This window comes from Corvus moneduloides, chromosome 2, assembly GCF_009650955.1.
Source record: "Corvus moneduloides isolate bCorMon1 chromosome 2, bCorMon1.pri, whole genome shotgun sequence".
In the NCBI taxonomy this organism is placed as follows: domain Eukaryota; kingdom Metazoa; phylum Chordata; class Aves; order Passeriformes; family Corvidae; genus Corvus; species Corvus moneduloides.
This window is the reverse complement of record NC_045477.1, coordinates 38,572,232-38,589,805: the sequence shown is the minus strand read 5'-3', so window position 1 is coordinate 38,589,805 and position 17,574 is coordinate 38,572,232. Positions and strand designations below refer to the sequence as shown.

General features: G+C 36.3%; 1 protein-coding gene across 1 annotated transcript in view; it reads right to left on the bottom strand.

Annotated features, from left to right (window-relative positions):
- Nucleotides 1–413: 413 nt before the first annotated feature.
- Nucleotides 414–17,574, bottom strand: part of DEUP1 (deuterosome assembly protein 1) — a 43,236-nt gene continuing 26,075 nt past the window's right edge. Inside the window, exons 12-15 of the mRNA XM_032099152.1 lie at nt 15,012–15,211; nt 8,443–8,584; nt 3,723–3,764; nt 414–2,286 (exon numbers count right to left, since the gene is read on the bottom strand). Of these exons, the coding sequence (XP_031955043.1) occupies nt 2,116–2,286; nt 3,723–3,764; nt 8,443–8,584; nt 15,012–15,211 (555 nt within the window). The 3' untranslated portion in view covers nt 414–2,115. The remainder of the gene's footprint in view (nt 2,287–3,722; nt 3,765–8,442; nt 8,585–15,011; nt 15,212–17,574) is intronic.

Below are 17,574 nucleotides of genomic sequence, written 5' to 3'. Positions count from 1 at the left end.
TATTATTTCTGCTCTGCATCATTCTTTAAAAAGTTTTTTTGTCATGATAACATCAGGAATATGTATCTTCCTTCAAAAACCTCAGCTGAGGTTTTTGATACTTTTAATGCAATTAAAGTATTCAAACCAGTGGTGTGGCTCCAGCTATTCTGTGGTAGCAATGGGCTCATTTAAACTGGGGATTGTCAGATGAGCAACTTTTGCTGTTTGCCTAAGAAAGAGAAGGACAACCTTTCTGGTAAGTAGGTGTTAAAAAAATGGCACCTTGATCCATTGTGTCTCAGCACATTTGTGGCATAATGCTCTCTGAGCAGGCAGTAAGAGTAACAAGTAGGCTGTTCAGATACAGGTACTTGCAGTTTTCAATGCTTTGTACAGGCAGTTTATTATATGGCATTGCACAAAAGCCAGGCTGGAACTAACTGGTATTTTATTATCAAAAATTAGTAGCTTGCTCAGATTTCAAAAAACTTTAGGAAAAAAAAATCTTACTCATTTTTTGATGATTTCATTCACTCATTCTGCATCATCTCACAGACCTATACCTTGAGAGGTGTCCTCAGGTCTGAACTGGAGGCAGACACATTTCATTGAAGATCTGGAGCAGACTATCATCTTTTGTGTTTGACAGTAGCAAAAAGACTGGCTAACTGGCTAATTTTTTTATTTTGCCCTTCTGAAAGACAGTATTTTGCTGTCTTTTACTTCTATAGATCTTTCCCAGCTTAAAATTTAGCTTTATTTTCAGAGGTTCCTGAATTTCTTCATTAATCCTTTTAAAACTGCATCTCCCCCTAAGCTGAGGATACATATATATTTAGTTTGTTCAGATGTCCTTCCGTCATCTTTTTATTCAGTCCTTGTTCCTCCAGCTGAGTCTAGTAATTTTCCTGAATTTTCCTGTAAAAGGTTCTTTGATGTCCTCATCTTCGTTACTCATTTTACTGCAAGCTGCGCCAAACTGGTATTTAAAATCTTGGTATTTTGTGTAAGTATGATGTAGTGTATTTTGTCTTAGTGGAAATATAGCATCCAAAAACAATTTACATTTTAGCCATGGTCCTGAATATTAATGAGACTTCTTTTACTCACAAACTGGAGCAGTTTGACAGCCTGGTATTATTTTTACCCAGATTTTCCCAGGAAGTTGGCAACAGTATATGCTGGAAAGCAGTTCTTCAGTATCTCATTCACTGAAATTGGTGGTTCATCAACAGTGTCTGTAATTTCTGTTTCGCTTGCACAGCAATAGAATTCAGTATGAATTGCAAATAAAAGGAATCTCAGTATTATGCAGATTTTTGCCACATGGAGTTGAATTAACTCTGCTTGGTTATATAATGTTCTTCTATGATGTAGGAAAATGTAAAGAATTTAGGCCCTCACCTAAGACCGATCACATGTTGTCTGAAGTTAAACTTTTTCCTCACTGATCCAATATAGTTAAACAACAAGCCAACACGGTAACAAAACTTAAACCCAAAGTAAGTGCTTTTGAATACAGGTTTTAAAAATTGTAAAGTCTCAAGGTAAAGCACCTGAGATCAAGGTCTGCCCCTGGTGAAGTCTATAGGTCTGGTAAAAGGGGAGTTGTGGGTGGCTTCAAAACATGTGCTCTGTCTTTTCATGTTCTTCTCATGGAGCAGCATTTCCAGAGACCCAGGGGCTATTTCTGTAGCCAAGGATCACCAGAGCATAGATAAGCTTTTTATGCCAGGAGCTGAGACATGGCTAAAGGCCTTTTTTACTTTTCTGTACAATCTAGAGAACTTCTTTTGGTGGATTCTAATTTCAAGGGAATAATTCCACTTATTAGCCCTTTGTACATTACAGAATTGTACCTTTTTAAATTAACAGTGCTGCAACAGGGTCTCTGCTGCACTGTGCAAAACCCACCTGTATATTTTAGAATATGTTTAGAGTTTATTTTGTAATATAGTCAAATCGCAGTATACTTAAATCTGTAGGATAATGATGATTTTCTTGAAAACTTGGTGTTACAAATACATGCTCTTGGCAATGTGCCTAAATACATTAAGCAGCTAGTTGCAGATTTTAGTTCTAAGAAACTCACAGGTGATTACTTGGTTTGCTTTTCTTAATTGTGTGAATGGCTTATGTATGCCTGCTTTGCTGCATCCTGGCATATTTTTTTAGAGTATTTTCAGAATATCTTTGCAGCTCTTCAAGGTGTGAATTTAAACGTTCTTCAAATTCTCTTGCGTGTTTCTCTTCCTCTTGAAGGAACTTTTCCGTTGTTGCAGGGAAAGACATCTCAAGGGGAGACTGAGCAATGAATAGAAAATCATGGTGAGGAAAAACCAGCAAGTGCTACAATGTGTTAGCATTATCAAATTCTAGATGTGAAAAACATCCTGACCTATAGCAGCTAATAACACAATAATGCTTTACACCTCTCCCAGAAAGCATAATTTTTAAAGGCATACATTTTTAAAGGCACCCATGTGCCTAAATGACATGAAATGAACATTATGTTTGATTATTTCTGATATTCATAGTATTAGGCTGTAGATTGGCCATTAAAAATTTAAATATCACACTAGACAGAATTAAGCTGCTGCAGAACCTCCAAAATCTTTGTATCAACTACAGGTTATGTTAGTTATTTGTATAACGTAGACCAGGGCAGAGGACAATAATCTTTTTTGGAATTACAGAGTTTAGTTAGTGTTGGATACTGCTGATTGCCTCCTGGAATTTTAGTTCTCTGCTTCTGTGATACGATGCTTTCTGAGGAAAGGAAGAAAACCTGTGCTCATTTCAGTGCTATGAACTCCAAGCCCAGACATTCTGGAAAATATACTAAATTTTTGTTCACTGCAAGTAATTAATTGAAAATTCTTCTTTCTATTTAATGAGCATTTAGTACACTCAGACACAAACCATACCAAAAATCGGACTTTAGATGGTTGTCATGGGATGCAGAGTTGTATATAGCAGAGGACATGTGTGAATCTTTGCTGGAACAAGTTCCGAATTTTTTAGCAGCGATTTTTGTTAATTTTCTTGCTAATACCTAAGATGCATTCATTGGAATGTCTTTATCAAAAGAAATATGAAATAATTTTTCTTCACCTAAAGATACTATGCTTGTTAAGTACATTCAGTGTTTTTTTGTATAGATAAATGCAATTTTATGACATGAATTTTTAAGGTTTGGCTGAGGAAAAAACAGTATAGGAGCTTTAATATTAAAAGAAAGGTAATCATCTATCTTTATATTGTCATATATTGGGAAAAATGATTGACATCTTTAATCTTAGTTAAACCGTATCTTAAATAGTTTTAGTTACTGATTAAGTTATTAATCTAGAACCTTGGGTTTTCTTTTTTCTAGAAGTTAAAAATGTTAGAAGTTTATATGTCAGCACATCAAACAGGAGTTCAAATATTCAGATGGTCTGTGGAAAAGGTCAATTCTATTACATCCATAAATTTTTGCTCCAGGCTCCACTGTATCAGAATGGGGTGATCCCTCTTTCCACAGTGGCTAGAGACAGATTTGGTCATTGAAAACTGCTCTTTAGCAGCTTTTAAGACTAAAAGATACTAATTAGAGAAATGCTCTAAAGCACCAATCCATTCAAACTCTTTGCAGCAGACCTTGAGATGAAATTTAGATTATTTTCTATAGGAAACCCCTTTTCTTTTCAAAGTACAGCAAGTAAGTGATAGCTGGAAATAAATTCTGAGTTTCTTACCATCCTTCCTGAGTGAGACAGGCCTCCTGATGTACAGGGCTCCTAAAATGAAATTCACAGAAAAAGCAGAATATTCCTTTTCTCAATCCCTCCAAATTAGTGTTTTTAAATGATGGGCAAGAAAAAGTCACTTAATTTGACATGTATGAATAAGAAACCTAAAGGTATTGGATCACTTTGTGCCATAACATCCCTCTCTCAATCCTTGTACTAGCAATAATAAGAAAGAATACAAATCTTCTAAAGTTTAAGAAAATGGAAGGACATCACCTGTCTTCTGATTTTCTTTATAAACACATGCATGATTTCTCATAATAATAATAATAATATTTTTCATAATAATAATTCTCATAATAATAATAATTCATAAATTATTATTGTTCTCATATGAAGAGTTTTTTCCTGACATTCTGAATGCCATGGCGACATGCACATTTATTCCTTTATGGGCTAGATCACAAATACATCTCCTTGTGATGTCAGGGTTCAGTGATAGAATTGCCTTTTAAATTATTTTTTAAATTATTTGAAGGAGGCTTTTGTATTATGAAGAATACATTGGATTTGCAGGCTTTACTTAAAGAATCACCATGTGTTTCACTTACTGAATACCAGTTATGAAATCACTGATTGAATACTGAGCAAATTAAATACTTGCAATGAGAAGCATGAGAAACTGGGAAAATCTGAAGTATGTATTTAATAGGTGTCATCACCTAGAGAAAAATGTCACATCATGGACTGCAGATTTTCACAGGTGCCAGTCTTCAGAAACTTTACATCAAGTTGTAAGAGGTTCTTAGAGATTCAGGATAACAATGCTTACAATTACTGACTTGTCATTGGAAGTAGATTGGCCACATGATCAAGCTATCTTCCTAAACTGTTAAATGTCCTTCGATTCAACTGGTACTTTGATGTGTTTCTTCTTGAAATACACTGTAAACTCCAAATGAGACATTTCTGAATTCCCTCAGAGTTGAGAGAAGAATGTTTATCACTTAGAATAAGCAGGTCATGGCTCCCCACAGCTCCGTACACGAGGGTCAGACATCACAGACTATGATTTTAGATAGGTCCCTAATGCATTGTTTTTTATGCACTTTGAGAGAAGGTTTTATCTAAGCAAGTCTAAAAGGCAACATTCCTTGTCAGCAGAACTTTGCTTTCCAAGCCTCTGGTCTGTTCTTTCATTATGTTCTTTATTGTCTTTACTTTTGGCCTCTGAGGAAGAAAAACAAAGAAAGTTCTTTAATCCATGTCTCAGATGAGATTCATGCTCCCTGATTTTGAATTTCCTTTTCTCAGATATCACTGCTTTTATGTCTTTTGGTTTTCTAAATGGAACTGGATAGGGATGGGTTCATTGTAAGCTTTCCATCTAACTTGTTTGGGTAATAAGGCAACAAAGACTCTATTTTTTCATTTCTACAGTGCCAGCTGATCTCATATTTCTTTGGTGTATACCGCTAATGAGAATCGCCTTTTTGCCTCATCATTTGCTAGAAATTAAGGAGTGCACCTGATAGAGATGCATATTTCTATATATGAAATATGTGCTAAGTATGTCTTCTCCTTAAATAAGAACTACCCAAAGTGGTTAAGAATTAATTCTGGATTGCTGGGGAGGAGCCCTTCAGGAAGCTAGATCTGTTGTCTCTCAAAGAGAGAGAGAGACAGAGCTGCCTAATTAATTTGCCTAGAGGTAACCTCTTACTTGCCCCATGAGTTGTCCCAGCATTCTTGGACGTACCTTCAGCAGGGCAGCAAGAAAACGTTAACACTTGGGATATTTCCACATTTAGTGGTCATGTCATGAAGGGTCAAACCCCAGAGCTGTACTCTTCTTGTGTTTAGTTGCTTCTGCTTTCCAGGAAAGATTTTGTAATACCAAGAGTAGAAACTGGTCTGGCATATTTTAGTCTCATAGTGACTAAATTTGGAACGTTTTGGGAGTAGTTTCCTCTAACCCTACACTGCAATATATCTTAGGCAGCAGGTACAGAGGCCTGTCTTAAACATGCTTCTGCTCATATGTGAAAATTAATTTTGAGATGCCTAGAAAATTGCTGAGTGACATAGGAAGACTTTTAGAGGGCCTACCTAGCTAGGTAATCTAGCTAGGTAATAGTAATACCTAGGAGTGAGAGGCATGGACTATAGCATGCCTCAGGGAAGGATCAAGACTGTCAAAATAATTCCTAATAATGTCCAGTGGTAGAATTTCCGCAACTTTCCATTGCAATCTATTTATTAAGCAAGTTTCCATACTAATGTTAGAAAATTTCCTAATGCCTAATTTAAATTTTCATTATTACAGCTTAATACTTTCTTGTATTTCCAAGCCTTGAAAGCCAGAATAAACAACAATTGTCTATCATCTGAAGAGAAACGTGAGCAAGTATTTATGACTAAAAGATCAGGCAATCATTTTCTGAAGTTGCTCATTTCAGAAGGAGAGCACAGCCTGAAGTACTGTTCAGAGAAAAAGTATTTCCCTATATTTGGAAACCCTTGAAACAAAAGTTTTTGGGATTATGGGAATTTCCAGTGAATCCCATCTGAGCTTTCTAGTTTATTCTAAGGCAAGAATGACTCTCTCTATACATGTAACATCTAAGTAAGAATGTGAAAGGGCAGAGGTTTCAGTGGAACATTTACTAATCTTTGTCTGAAGATTCTCTACCAGGAGGAGAGACATCACTGTCTAAAGCCCTACAGACTATTCTCTCCCTCCCTTCAATACCAAGAGAATAATTTTGGTAGGTATCAGGACATCACCTGGAAATTTGATGTTTTCAATTTGTGCTACAAATATTCTTCAGAAAACTAGTGCCTTATAACATTTTTTGAAGTTTTGAATATATTGGAGATTTCTTGTGGGTCCTCTCCCTGTGTTCATACCCCTGAAGTCCTCAGAACTCTGCCAAAGAATTCTGGTTTAACATATTGTGTATTTTCCCCCCTCTTTCTCCTCAACGCAGTGGCTTTCCATTTGAACACAGAGCTCTGGAGTAACAGACTGTTGAGTGATTTCTGCACTAAAGCTGTGGAATCCAGTGTCAGCCTGAGTGACGATTTAATTTCAGGTCTGAACCTGTACCTGCCTCAGTGCCACTGATTTGGACCTAGACTCTGTATGAGAAATATCTCTTACTTAATCATTTTATTATGTACTTTGCCCACACACCAGCTGGAAAGTCTTGGCATTGACCCTGTCCTGAGTGCCAGCTGGGAAATAGTTTCTCTGCAGCTTGAAGAAGTATCTCAGAATGGACATTTTTCCTAGGCTGTCTGGAAAGAGAAGCTTTGTGATTTGGTGTCTCTGTCTGACACTTCTGACAGAAGAGAGAATTGGTGTTTATCAGGCTCATCTGAAAAAGTCCACAAACTCTTTTCATGATTAGCAGTTTAAAGAGGAAAACTCAGCCGTGAGAACCCAAAACCCATTTACTTAAAATTCCTGTGAAACATAAGAATATAAAAATGGAAGTGAGGTCAAACACCCAGGACTACATGGTTCTCCCTGCTCTCAGGCTGCTAGGACACAGCTGATGGGACCACAGTCAGTGAAGGGCTGCACTGCAATCCCTGCTTCCCAGGCAGGCCATCATTATGGTTCTTCCTACCAACAGTGAATTCTGGACTATGGAGATAGCTCTCCAACAGCCATGTCTCTGATAGGAAAGGATGTGCATTCGTTTCTGAAGTGGACAGCAGAATCAGGGTACAGCAACCACAGGTACAATTGCCTGTAAATCCCCCCTAGTAAATGCTGAAGTCTTCCCTCTTCTCCCTCTCTAGGTTCAGCCAAAGCCCTGCAGCTGAGAATCTCCTGGTTACAAAGATCCATGTATCACAGCTGGACAGAGGGATGCCTGTTGTTCATTCCTTACTCACATTCTTAGTTCCACTGCTTACTGATGGTATGGTTTCATGGTTTGAGGTCAGGAAAATGCTAATTTTCAAGTGCAAAGCAATAGTGGCCTGTAGTGGAGGCCTAAGGAAGAATAAAAGATACTAAGGAAGAGGATAAAGCTCAAATTTAAAGGGAGCTCTAAAGCCAAGTAGTTATGGGAAGATTTTCTTAAGTTTTCCTAAGCAAAGTGGGATTTGTCCCACTTGTCATGGAGAGTGATAGTCTCCAGCCTGTGAAGACTAAAAGAAAGAATGCTGTCCTATTACTCTATCATTTCAAGAAAAATAAGGATCACAGCAGTTATAATTTCTGTTTCTTTTCAAATACGATGGCTAAACATATGGAAAATAGTTGCTGTGATTTCTCTGATTTCATTCATCAATCAAAGAGATGTAGATCAAGTAGGAACTTGATTTGTCTAACAGCACTTAAGGCAGTAAGTTTGCAGGTACTATGGAAATACACTTGAAGCAGACTGCTCTTACAGAGGCAGTACAAAGCAAGTGCCCCAATATAGAAGCCAACAAGCTAAAATGTAGAAGTATTTCTCACAGTCACATAATGGCAGGTAATTATCGCCACCGTTATTAGAATAGAGGCATGGCTCAGTAGGGGATGTTTAATCTCCAGAAAAAACACATTTCTGTTAGGGTAAGGTATTTCCATTTTTGCTGGGCTGGCACTGTACAAATAACAATGACAACAAGAGTGATCTAATTTTTGGCTTCTCCAAGGCTGCATTTGGTCCACAGAAGGATTTTTGAGAATATATATATGCGTTATTGGAAAATAGTTACTTACGGATAATTTGATTTCTTCTGCATTGTAAGCAGGGCTCTGAAAGCTGCCTGTTCTGCCCATTTCAGGAAATGGCCCAGGAAAGCCCAAAGGATACCCCACTGGTGGTAATGGAGATTTATAAACTATTTTCTTTTCATGACCTCTGTGAAGTGGATAAGAAAATAAAGTGGTATCATTTTTTGAACCAGTGATATTGCTGATATTGCCTTGGCCATACAAAGCAGGACTGCAGTTTCTGTGGTATCCACCAGCAGTGAGCACAGCAATCGGTTGACATTCCACTTCCTGTGCATATTTATTTTGGAAAGATCTAAAAGAAAAAAAATCAAAGTATGAAAGCCAGTTAAAACTTTCAAGCTATCACAGCAAAGCCAAGGTTTTTCTCTTTTATTTGTTTACATAGTTTTGATTACTTAGCTGTTCAAACTGCTTCATGCATGAAGTTATGGATGTACAATTCAGCATTATCTTCTTCTTCTTATTAAAGTTGCAGCAATTTAGCAAGTTCCACCTAAGTTACTGTAGAAGTCTGAGTGTGCTTTCTCTGTCTACTTCAGCTATAAATTAAACCATCCTCATTTAAACCCTTTTGGGGGAGCTTAGGTTGAGGAACCTTGCCTTGGTTGGTATAACTGTGGCAGGATGAGCTAAAACACAAACTCACTTCAGATATTGAGGATGCCAATACTCCTTAAGTGTTTGTTGCCTAGCCTTTGCTATTGGCTTTCCAGTGGATAAAGCTATGCAAGCACTCTTCAGCCATGTCTTGGCTTACAGGATGATAGGAACTAGAGTGAATTTAGCCACACAAGTAGAGGAAATGAAATATGAAAGTGTGAGATGAGAGAAAAAACCCTATTATTAGTGGTTGGATCTAATATTATCTTAAACAACTATGTTCAAGTGGCCAGAATTTAGAATAAATGCTTAAACAAAAAATAGTACAAGAATCTTTGATTCTGCATTTTTACTGCAATGCTAATTTTGCCATTGATTTAATGACAGCACTTTGGAGATTAATATAAAAAATTAATAAATTTTTAAAATACACTTTCTAAAAAATTGTACAAGAAGATGCTTTTGTAAAAATAAACAAAATCTTCAAGTTTAAAAATTAATTTTTAAGTGTTTTATCATGATGTTCCATAATTCTTCTATCTCAGTGATCAGAACTGATGTTCAAGTACATATTTCCAATCATTTGTAGTTCTGTAAAGCAAAAACTATTAGGGTTAACAGTAACTTCAAAAAAAAAAAAAAAAAAGAGAAAGCCATTTTCTTCCCATTCAAAATACCTTCTTTTCCTGACAGTTAACTGAACAATTCTGATAATGTATTGATAAAAGCAGAAAATCTTGAGACTAGCCTGCCCAGATGTCTGCAAAATTACACTAATTTTCAGTTGCATCATTCTTTGTAAAAAAAATTATTTCAGATTTTAATAATTTTCTGTTACAATATTTCTAGCTGAGATAAAAATTTCCATTGTATTGAGGCCTGTGCTTATGTTGAAATTTTAATCTTGGGAGGTAACTACTAAAACATGATAGCTGTTTGAACGGATTCTATCATTGCAAATATCCTAAAACACTCTAATAATTCCAAATGCAGCTTAAAAGCTTTTAAAGAGCATGTTCTCTGCCACTAAAATGTAATTTTATAAATATTCAGGAGTATGCAGGGCTACTCAGTACTTTTTTTTTCTTTTTAAATAAAAAGAAGAACTTGCTAAGTGCAGGGAAAAGACAGTGTTTTCTGCAGAAAAGATCACACCATCATTTTCTAGTCTTAATTTAAATATTTGATGTTGGGAGAGGGTGGCTGTGCAGCCTTGATGGACCTGCTTCTACATAAGCCCTTCTGCTGGTTTTTACAGGGGTAGAGTTAATTTTCTTCACAGTAATTTGTACAGGGCTGTGTTTTGTATTTGTGCTGGAAACAGCATTGATAACACAGGGGTGTTTTAGTCACTGCTGAGCAGAGCTTACACAGGGTCAAGGCTGTTTCTGCTCCTCACCCCGCCCCACCAGTGAAGAGGATGGGGGCGCACAAAGATTTGGGAGGGGACACCTCTGGGACAGCTGATCCCGGCTGACCACAGGGATATTCCACACCATATGGCATCATGCTCAGCAATAAAACTCTGGGGGGAAGGTTGCCTGGGCATCACATGACAGGTGGTGAGTAATTGCACTGTTATCACTGGGCATCACTTGTTTCACATACTCTAATTATAGCAGTATGATTATGATTATGATTATTATTACTACCTTCCTTTTCTGTCCTATTAAATTGTATCTCCACACATGAATTTTACTTTTTTAAAAATCCCAATTCATTCCCTGGGCATGGGGGAGTGAGTGAGTGACTGTGTGCTGTTTACCTGCCAGGTTAAAGCACAACAGCCCCAAAACATGAAACCGAGTATTCAATAAAGGGACTGTGCAGAACAACTCAGAGACCTAGTGAAGAACGTATTGTTTTCTCTGATTGTAAAAGAAGCTGTGATTAAGATACTCTGAATACTACGGGAAAGCAAATTATAAGGATGATGCTATATTATTATTTATTATTATAATTTTATTTTTACTATAATAATAATATTATTATACATTCTAACATAAAACTCTCTGAGATTATTCACCAAACCTTCCAGTTTTCTAAGTCATCTAAAATGTTTACCTTTATGGAGGCAGAGTTTTCTCCTTTCTTTCATGTTTTTCTTTACATAAATATACTCTGCTCTTTGGGCACAGAATACCTTTTTTCTTTTTTTTTTCCCTCCCTATTTTAAAGTTCATTCCATCTATGGTTTGGACGAAGGACACAGTGAAAAAACCCTGCCACAACTGAAGATAAATGGCATGAATAATAAAATCACAGATTTTTTTTTCATGTGTTCTGACCTTTTTGGAAGTAATTTTCTCTCTAAACCCACAGTAAAGTCTATGTGATCTGTGTTCTTTTTTTCCCCCAGAACTGCTTCTCTATGTATTTAATAACAATTATTACTTTTATGTTATAGGTTACCTCTCTAAGAACAGAATTTTCAGACTTGAGTGTCTACTTGACTTAGGTTATGGTAGCTTTTAGACAGTAAAAACTGATGCTGCACCTCCCCTCCCAAAAAGGAAAAAAAAAAAAAAAGGAAAAGGACTAATTTTTGATTTTTTTTAAAAGGAACTCCCATTCCTACTGTAATCCATAGGATTGCTGAGGCTGCCTGGTATTGTGGAAAAACATGACAATGACATAGAGGTGCTTTGGATGGTTTTTACAGTTGTGGTTTAAAGTTCTACCGGTTCAGGTGCAAAATAATATCTAAGATCTCCTTTAAATACAGTCTGCAAATTTATAAAAAGCTGTCCATTTGTTAACACTTCCAATGCAAATACACTATAACTGCAGCTGAACAACTTAGGCTTTCGGTGGGATTACTGTCATAGAGTATTTAACAGCCACACATACTTCACACAAATAATATCACTGTTGACATGGTGACATAGGGAACAAGTAGTGAAAGAACACTGTCCTCACAAAGGGAATTTATATAGACAGGATCTATTTTTCCAGACTCATACATAAAACCTGCCTGGTCCCTATGCAGTCAATAACTTCAGTGATGCAAAAAACCCCAAACTCCTTACACAGCTTTGTTGGTTGACATATCCAGTCTTGAGAAAGAAAACTACAGGTCTTGAATGACCAGAATGTCTTCAAGAATTTGTGCTGTTGCTCTTACCTGGCAAGTATAATGCCTAGTTTGATTTTAAAATGGATAAAAAGCCTTTCCCTGAAGAATTGTTTTCACTGCTTCCACTTTATCTGTTGCAATACCTGATACGGTGGTGAGTGTGACAAGAGTTGCATGATCTCCAAAGAGTAGTGAAAACCTCCTTAACACAGATACTTCACTGCAAACACGCATCCATTAAGCAATCCCCAGATCCCTTAGCAGGCATTCAGTCTTAGCATTTACCCTTCACTTTTCCTGCATGATGAAGGTGCCCTTTGGCTTGATCAGTTACCTATTTTGTGCATATTTTTGTGGTAAATAAATAGCTTTTCATTTCAGAACCCACAGGCATGTTTTAATTTGAGGAGAAACAAACTGAACATACCAGCTTCATCAGAGAAATTCCTCTTCAACTGTGCCCAAATTCAAATCAACTGCGTATGGTTAAGGTCTAACTAAAGGATTGAAATCTTGAGGGTGGGAAAAGCTTAGTAAATGGCAATTAGAAGTAAGACAATTATATAAGAAAACAGCAATTAATTAAGGTGTTTATAGGTAGAACGTGGGCACAGTCCTTTTGTAGCAAAAAGATGCTATTTCTGCATATCTTACTTTCTAATATTTAGAAATTCACTGTATACTGAAAGAAAGAAAGAAGAAATCATGCTGCTTTTTGGGTTGCCAGTATAACTTCCTGCAATTTCGTATGTTTTCTCAAGAGGTCTCCTCTCTAAGACATGATGGTGCTTGGGCCCAGGATTCCAGTATGGATTGAGAGACACAACTGAAAAATATTGTAGAATATACACCTGTCCCTTGCACAAACACCAAGTTTTCTAATTTTTTGCCATGTAAAAAAAGTTTTTGTGCCCTTTCTCCAGTGCCATAATTACCATGGAAACAGAACTGCAAATTAAACCAGAAATAACAGGGTTTATGCTCACAATAAAATAAACATAGCCCAGATTTTAAAATAACCAACATCGATTTCCTAGTTTATCTGCATACATCTTACAGTTGAAAATTTAATTATAGTTTTCTGGAAAAACCAGGTAGTTTCCTGCTTGGGAACAGAGAACTGACAGTACAGAGAGGGCCCTATCATAAAAACATTGGCTGGCTGATGTGCATACACAGTACATGTCAAATTTGCACATTTTAAAATCTGTGTATTTATTTATCTAAATAGCTTTTCATTTAGGAATTCTAATTCATGATTTAGATCCTGAAATCCAGGCTCAATATATCTGTTTCATCATATTAATTACAATAATAATAATAATAATTTAAATTGTGTCCAGTAGTCTGGCTGAGATTTCTGTTGTAAGAAAGGTTAACTCTCAGGTTTCTCTCTCACAGTTTTGATTGGTCTTCAATAGCTACAAAATCACAATCCTACAAATTACATGCATAGTTCTGTTGTCTCAAATATTTACGTTCTCATAAATGAAATTTCACAGTCCCTTATATCCAGCAAGTGTAACTCTTGAGAAAATGGGAAAAATCTTACTTTTTCTCACTCAAGAGGAGTCGAAGCATGCGCAAAAATTGCACTGACCAATTTTGTGAAGTTATGAGACCTACTGGTGCAGAATAACCTGTATCTTGGTTTGCAAGTATTTGTTTCAGCAAAATCTTCAACATAATTTGAAACTTCCCAGGAAATCAGCCATACCTGCCACTTCCAAAGATACGTGTGTGTGTGTATATATATATGTATATATATATATGTGCATGCATTATGTATATTATGTATATACATATAATATATCTATTTATTTTTATATACACATGAATACTATCTCCAACACAAACCAACGTTGTTTAAAAAGAAATTTTAGGCAAAAACGTAGCTACATGTATTGGGATGCCGCTCTATTTTGCAGAAAGAAAATAATTTTAAATTTTGCCGAAACCTAAATGTATGAGTTTGAAATCTTAACATGTACAGTTTCGGTTCCAACTATTTAAACTTTACTTCACAGAACTGTTTCATTTTAATGCCATCATGTAAGTTCTTTATTACAAACAATCAACATATTTAGCTTCCTATTAATTTTTATTTTCCTGTACTGTGAAATACGGTTTAGCAGGGAGTTTATTTTCTTTTTTTTTTTTTTTTTTATTGCAATGCCATGATTATAACCTGTTTGAAGGGAATTCAATGTCTCACTGAATATAGGGAAATAAGAAGAAAGTCATCGCTACAATTCTTTCTATGAGTCTGAATATTCTCAAGCCTCATTATTTTTTCCTAACAAGGAGTTTATTGTAGTAATGACTTACTCAGGGCATCTGAAATTGTTTCTTTTTAAAATCAGGTCACCCAAGAACACCAAAACTAGAAAGGCATTAAAATACATTTAATGAAACTTCCAACAAATGAAGCTGAAGGACACAAAGCTTTTCAGCAGGGCTTATAGTTCAAACTGCTTATTAAGAGAAACTCCTGTTGAGCAGTTTACCTCTCATGTTGGTTTTTCCTTTCCTTTCCTTGTCTTGTTTTTATTTGGTAGTAAAAATACAGTCTGCTCTATTTTGCAAAACCTGGAACTAAGAGTAACTTGAGCAGCACATAAAAAGTTTTTAAAATTTCATGTGCTAAATACTAAAACAGAAATTAAACATTTCTGGGACTTCATTTATTGCCAATTTCCATTAGCCATCCAGAAAAATGTAGGAAGTCCTTACAAATATACTTACTAGATCTTATATTTACATTGGTGGGAGTTCTGAATGAACAGAAATAGCAAAAAAATTGACACTTTGGCCCAGTTAGACCTTCCAAAATACTTAAAAGAAGTTTCATAAATGTGTACAATCTAAATATTACCTCTCTTCCTTTTCTTGCATCTTTGAATGGGTTTGGTAGCTGCGCTCTCTTTCCCTATACGTATCCATGCAACCCAGTATTGATGCTTCTGTGTCATTTTGTAGTTTAACAAGGCTATTTTGTAGTCTTAAATTCTCATGTTTCATTTTGTGAACAGAAGCTGTGAAATTTCCATGTTCTTTGTTACATAAATCTATACTCTGTGAAAGGAGATAATACCATAATTAAGTAGTTATTTTTTCCACAGTAAATGGGTGTATTTTTAACAAGCAAACACAAAACAATGTTCTATGCTAAAGAAAAGACCTAGCTACCATATATAATCACACAGAATTTAGGGCAAACCAAGAGAATTGCCTCCAGAAAAAAAAAAATCACTGTAGATAAATGGAAAAGAAGAGATAACAGCCTCTATAACACAATAAAACAAATTAAAATTTCTCAGCAAACATGCATTCAAAATGTTATCGTTGTAAATTCATCCCTTGCTTTGCAAAACTGATGACATAAAAGCAACCATAACAGCTCTAGCTGCAGACTGTATTGCTCCCTCCAGTAAGACTTCCTCCAAAAATAACATGCAAAATTATAGTAGTTCATTACTATACTAGATACAGAGTTTGTGTACAGACCCAATTTAATATGTGTGTTGAGACAGTCACCTTCAGTTTCAGAAGCAGTGAGTAAAGCCACATCAGCATGGTGCTCTCTGTCCCTGTCACTAAACCCTGCTTCTCAGCTGGGTTAGCCCACATGGTATGCAAGGCAAAATACCGAAATTGCAAGCCACATGTGCACTGTGATCAGGGGCTGAAGAGCCCCATCCACTAGGATATCAAGAAGGGAAGATGGAGATTAGCTCTGGAAGTTGTCTAGCCAGGATACTCTCTTTCTTTTTTTCTTCTATCCCTTAATCCACGAAGCCTGTGCTGCACACCTGAGCCAGCTATTTTGGAGCTACCTCTCTGCAGAGTCCTGCTCTGCGTTGTGTAATACATTTGCAATAGCAGTGTACTGTCAGCGACAGGAACTTCTCAAAAGGTTTATCGGATTACACACAAAAGACTAAAACGCCTTGCATTTCATTAAGTTGTGCTTTCATATATTCCTAGATTTACTTTATTCTTTTGGAACTCAGCAACTCATTAGTATTACAGATTTGGTTCTTAGTACACTGCTGTCATAACCGTGCTCCTGCATTTGAAAGCTTGTCTATTCCTTGCACTGGTTTGATGCCATCTCTTCCTGTGAACCTTGCCTGGCTTAGCTTTAGGGGGAATTTATGAGCCAAGTTGGCAGGGAAATGCCAGCAAGTATAAGAAAATTTAATATTTTGTGCAACTATGGGGGAGCAGGGGCTTGGCTATGTCTCACAAGTGGTAGAGGTGGCAGAACTGAGGAAGAAGGAGAGCACTAAGTCGTCCTAACCCTAATAGCTCTAGAATCAGCAGTAAAGTTATAATGGCATGAACCCCAAAACTGAGCTGGCCCAGCTACACTGCTTTTGACATCCAAACCCTGAAAGTAACCCTGCCTGATGATGCATTTCACCATACTTGACTTAGGCTGGCACTGGTCTCAGAGGTCTGTGCAGTGCTCCACTGTACAGCACAAACACATCCAAAAAAATCACTCAAATCCCTGGAATCTTAATATCAAATATATCACAATTGATAATGTTTAGATCCTCACAATACATTAGTAAAGTAGGAAAGAATTTTTAAGTCCACAAATCCACTGAAACATCTATTGACCTTGGTATATGTAGTAACTGGATTTTACTGTTAAAATATAACAAATGTGATGTCTCCAAGGTCCCTTGTCGGACAGCTCTTCTCAATCTTCAAGAAAAGTGTCACTGCAGAGAAGAGTTAGACATGCATACACATATCCATCTATGCTTCCACCATAATGTATCTTATACAGATACAGATATCCATGATAGTGTGTATGTATGTGTAGGTAAGACATCACTGATGGGCATCTATGCTGTTTTAAGGGTGTGGATAAATGTGCCATTCTTTCATGACAATTAACAGGCTACAGATCCCCCCAGTCAGTATTTCTGAACAACATTCCAGTGGGGTTGTTTTTAGTGATGGATACAGTAACAGTAGATGTTCTGTAAGCAGGGGATGTTTTGAAACTTTGTGTGGAAAACAGTATATATACTATTTATAATATCTTCATAAACCACAGTTCTACATAATCTTATGGCACACTTTTTATCAATTAAATTTTAAAGCTCCCCTGTTTGGGGAGATATAAATACTAAACTCTAAAATAAGCTGGGTGGGAGCAAAATGTGTCAGTTTTTTACCCTGCTATTTAAATACCATGTGAACAAAGGGGTAACATATTAAAAAAGGGATATATTTTTGTCTGTGAGAATGATGAGTGTTTAAACTTAAATAAATGACATAACTTACAAAAAAAATAAGTTCCCAGAAATTGTTTAGTGTCTAGACAGTTACTGAAAAATTTAGCTTACTTGTAGTTTAATACAATTAAGATAAAAATTACTCTTAGCTATACCCTTCTTCAGGCTGTGTGTGAATACCAC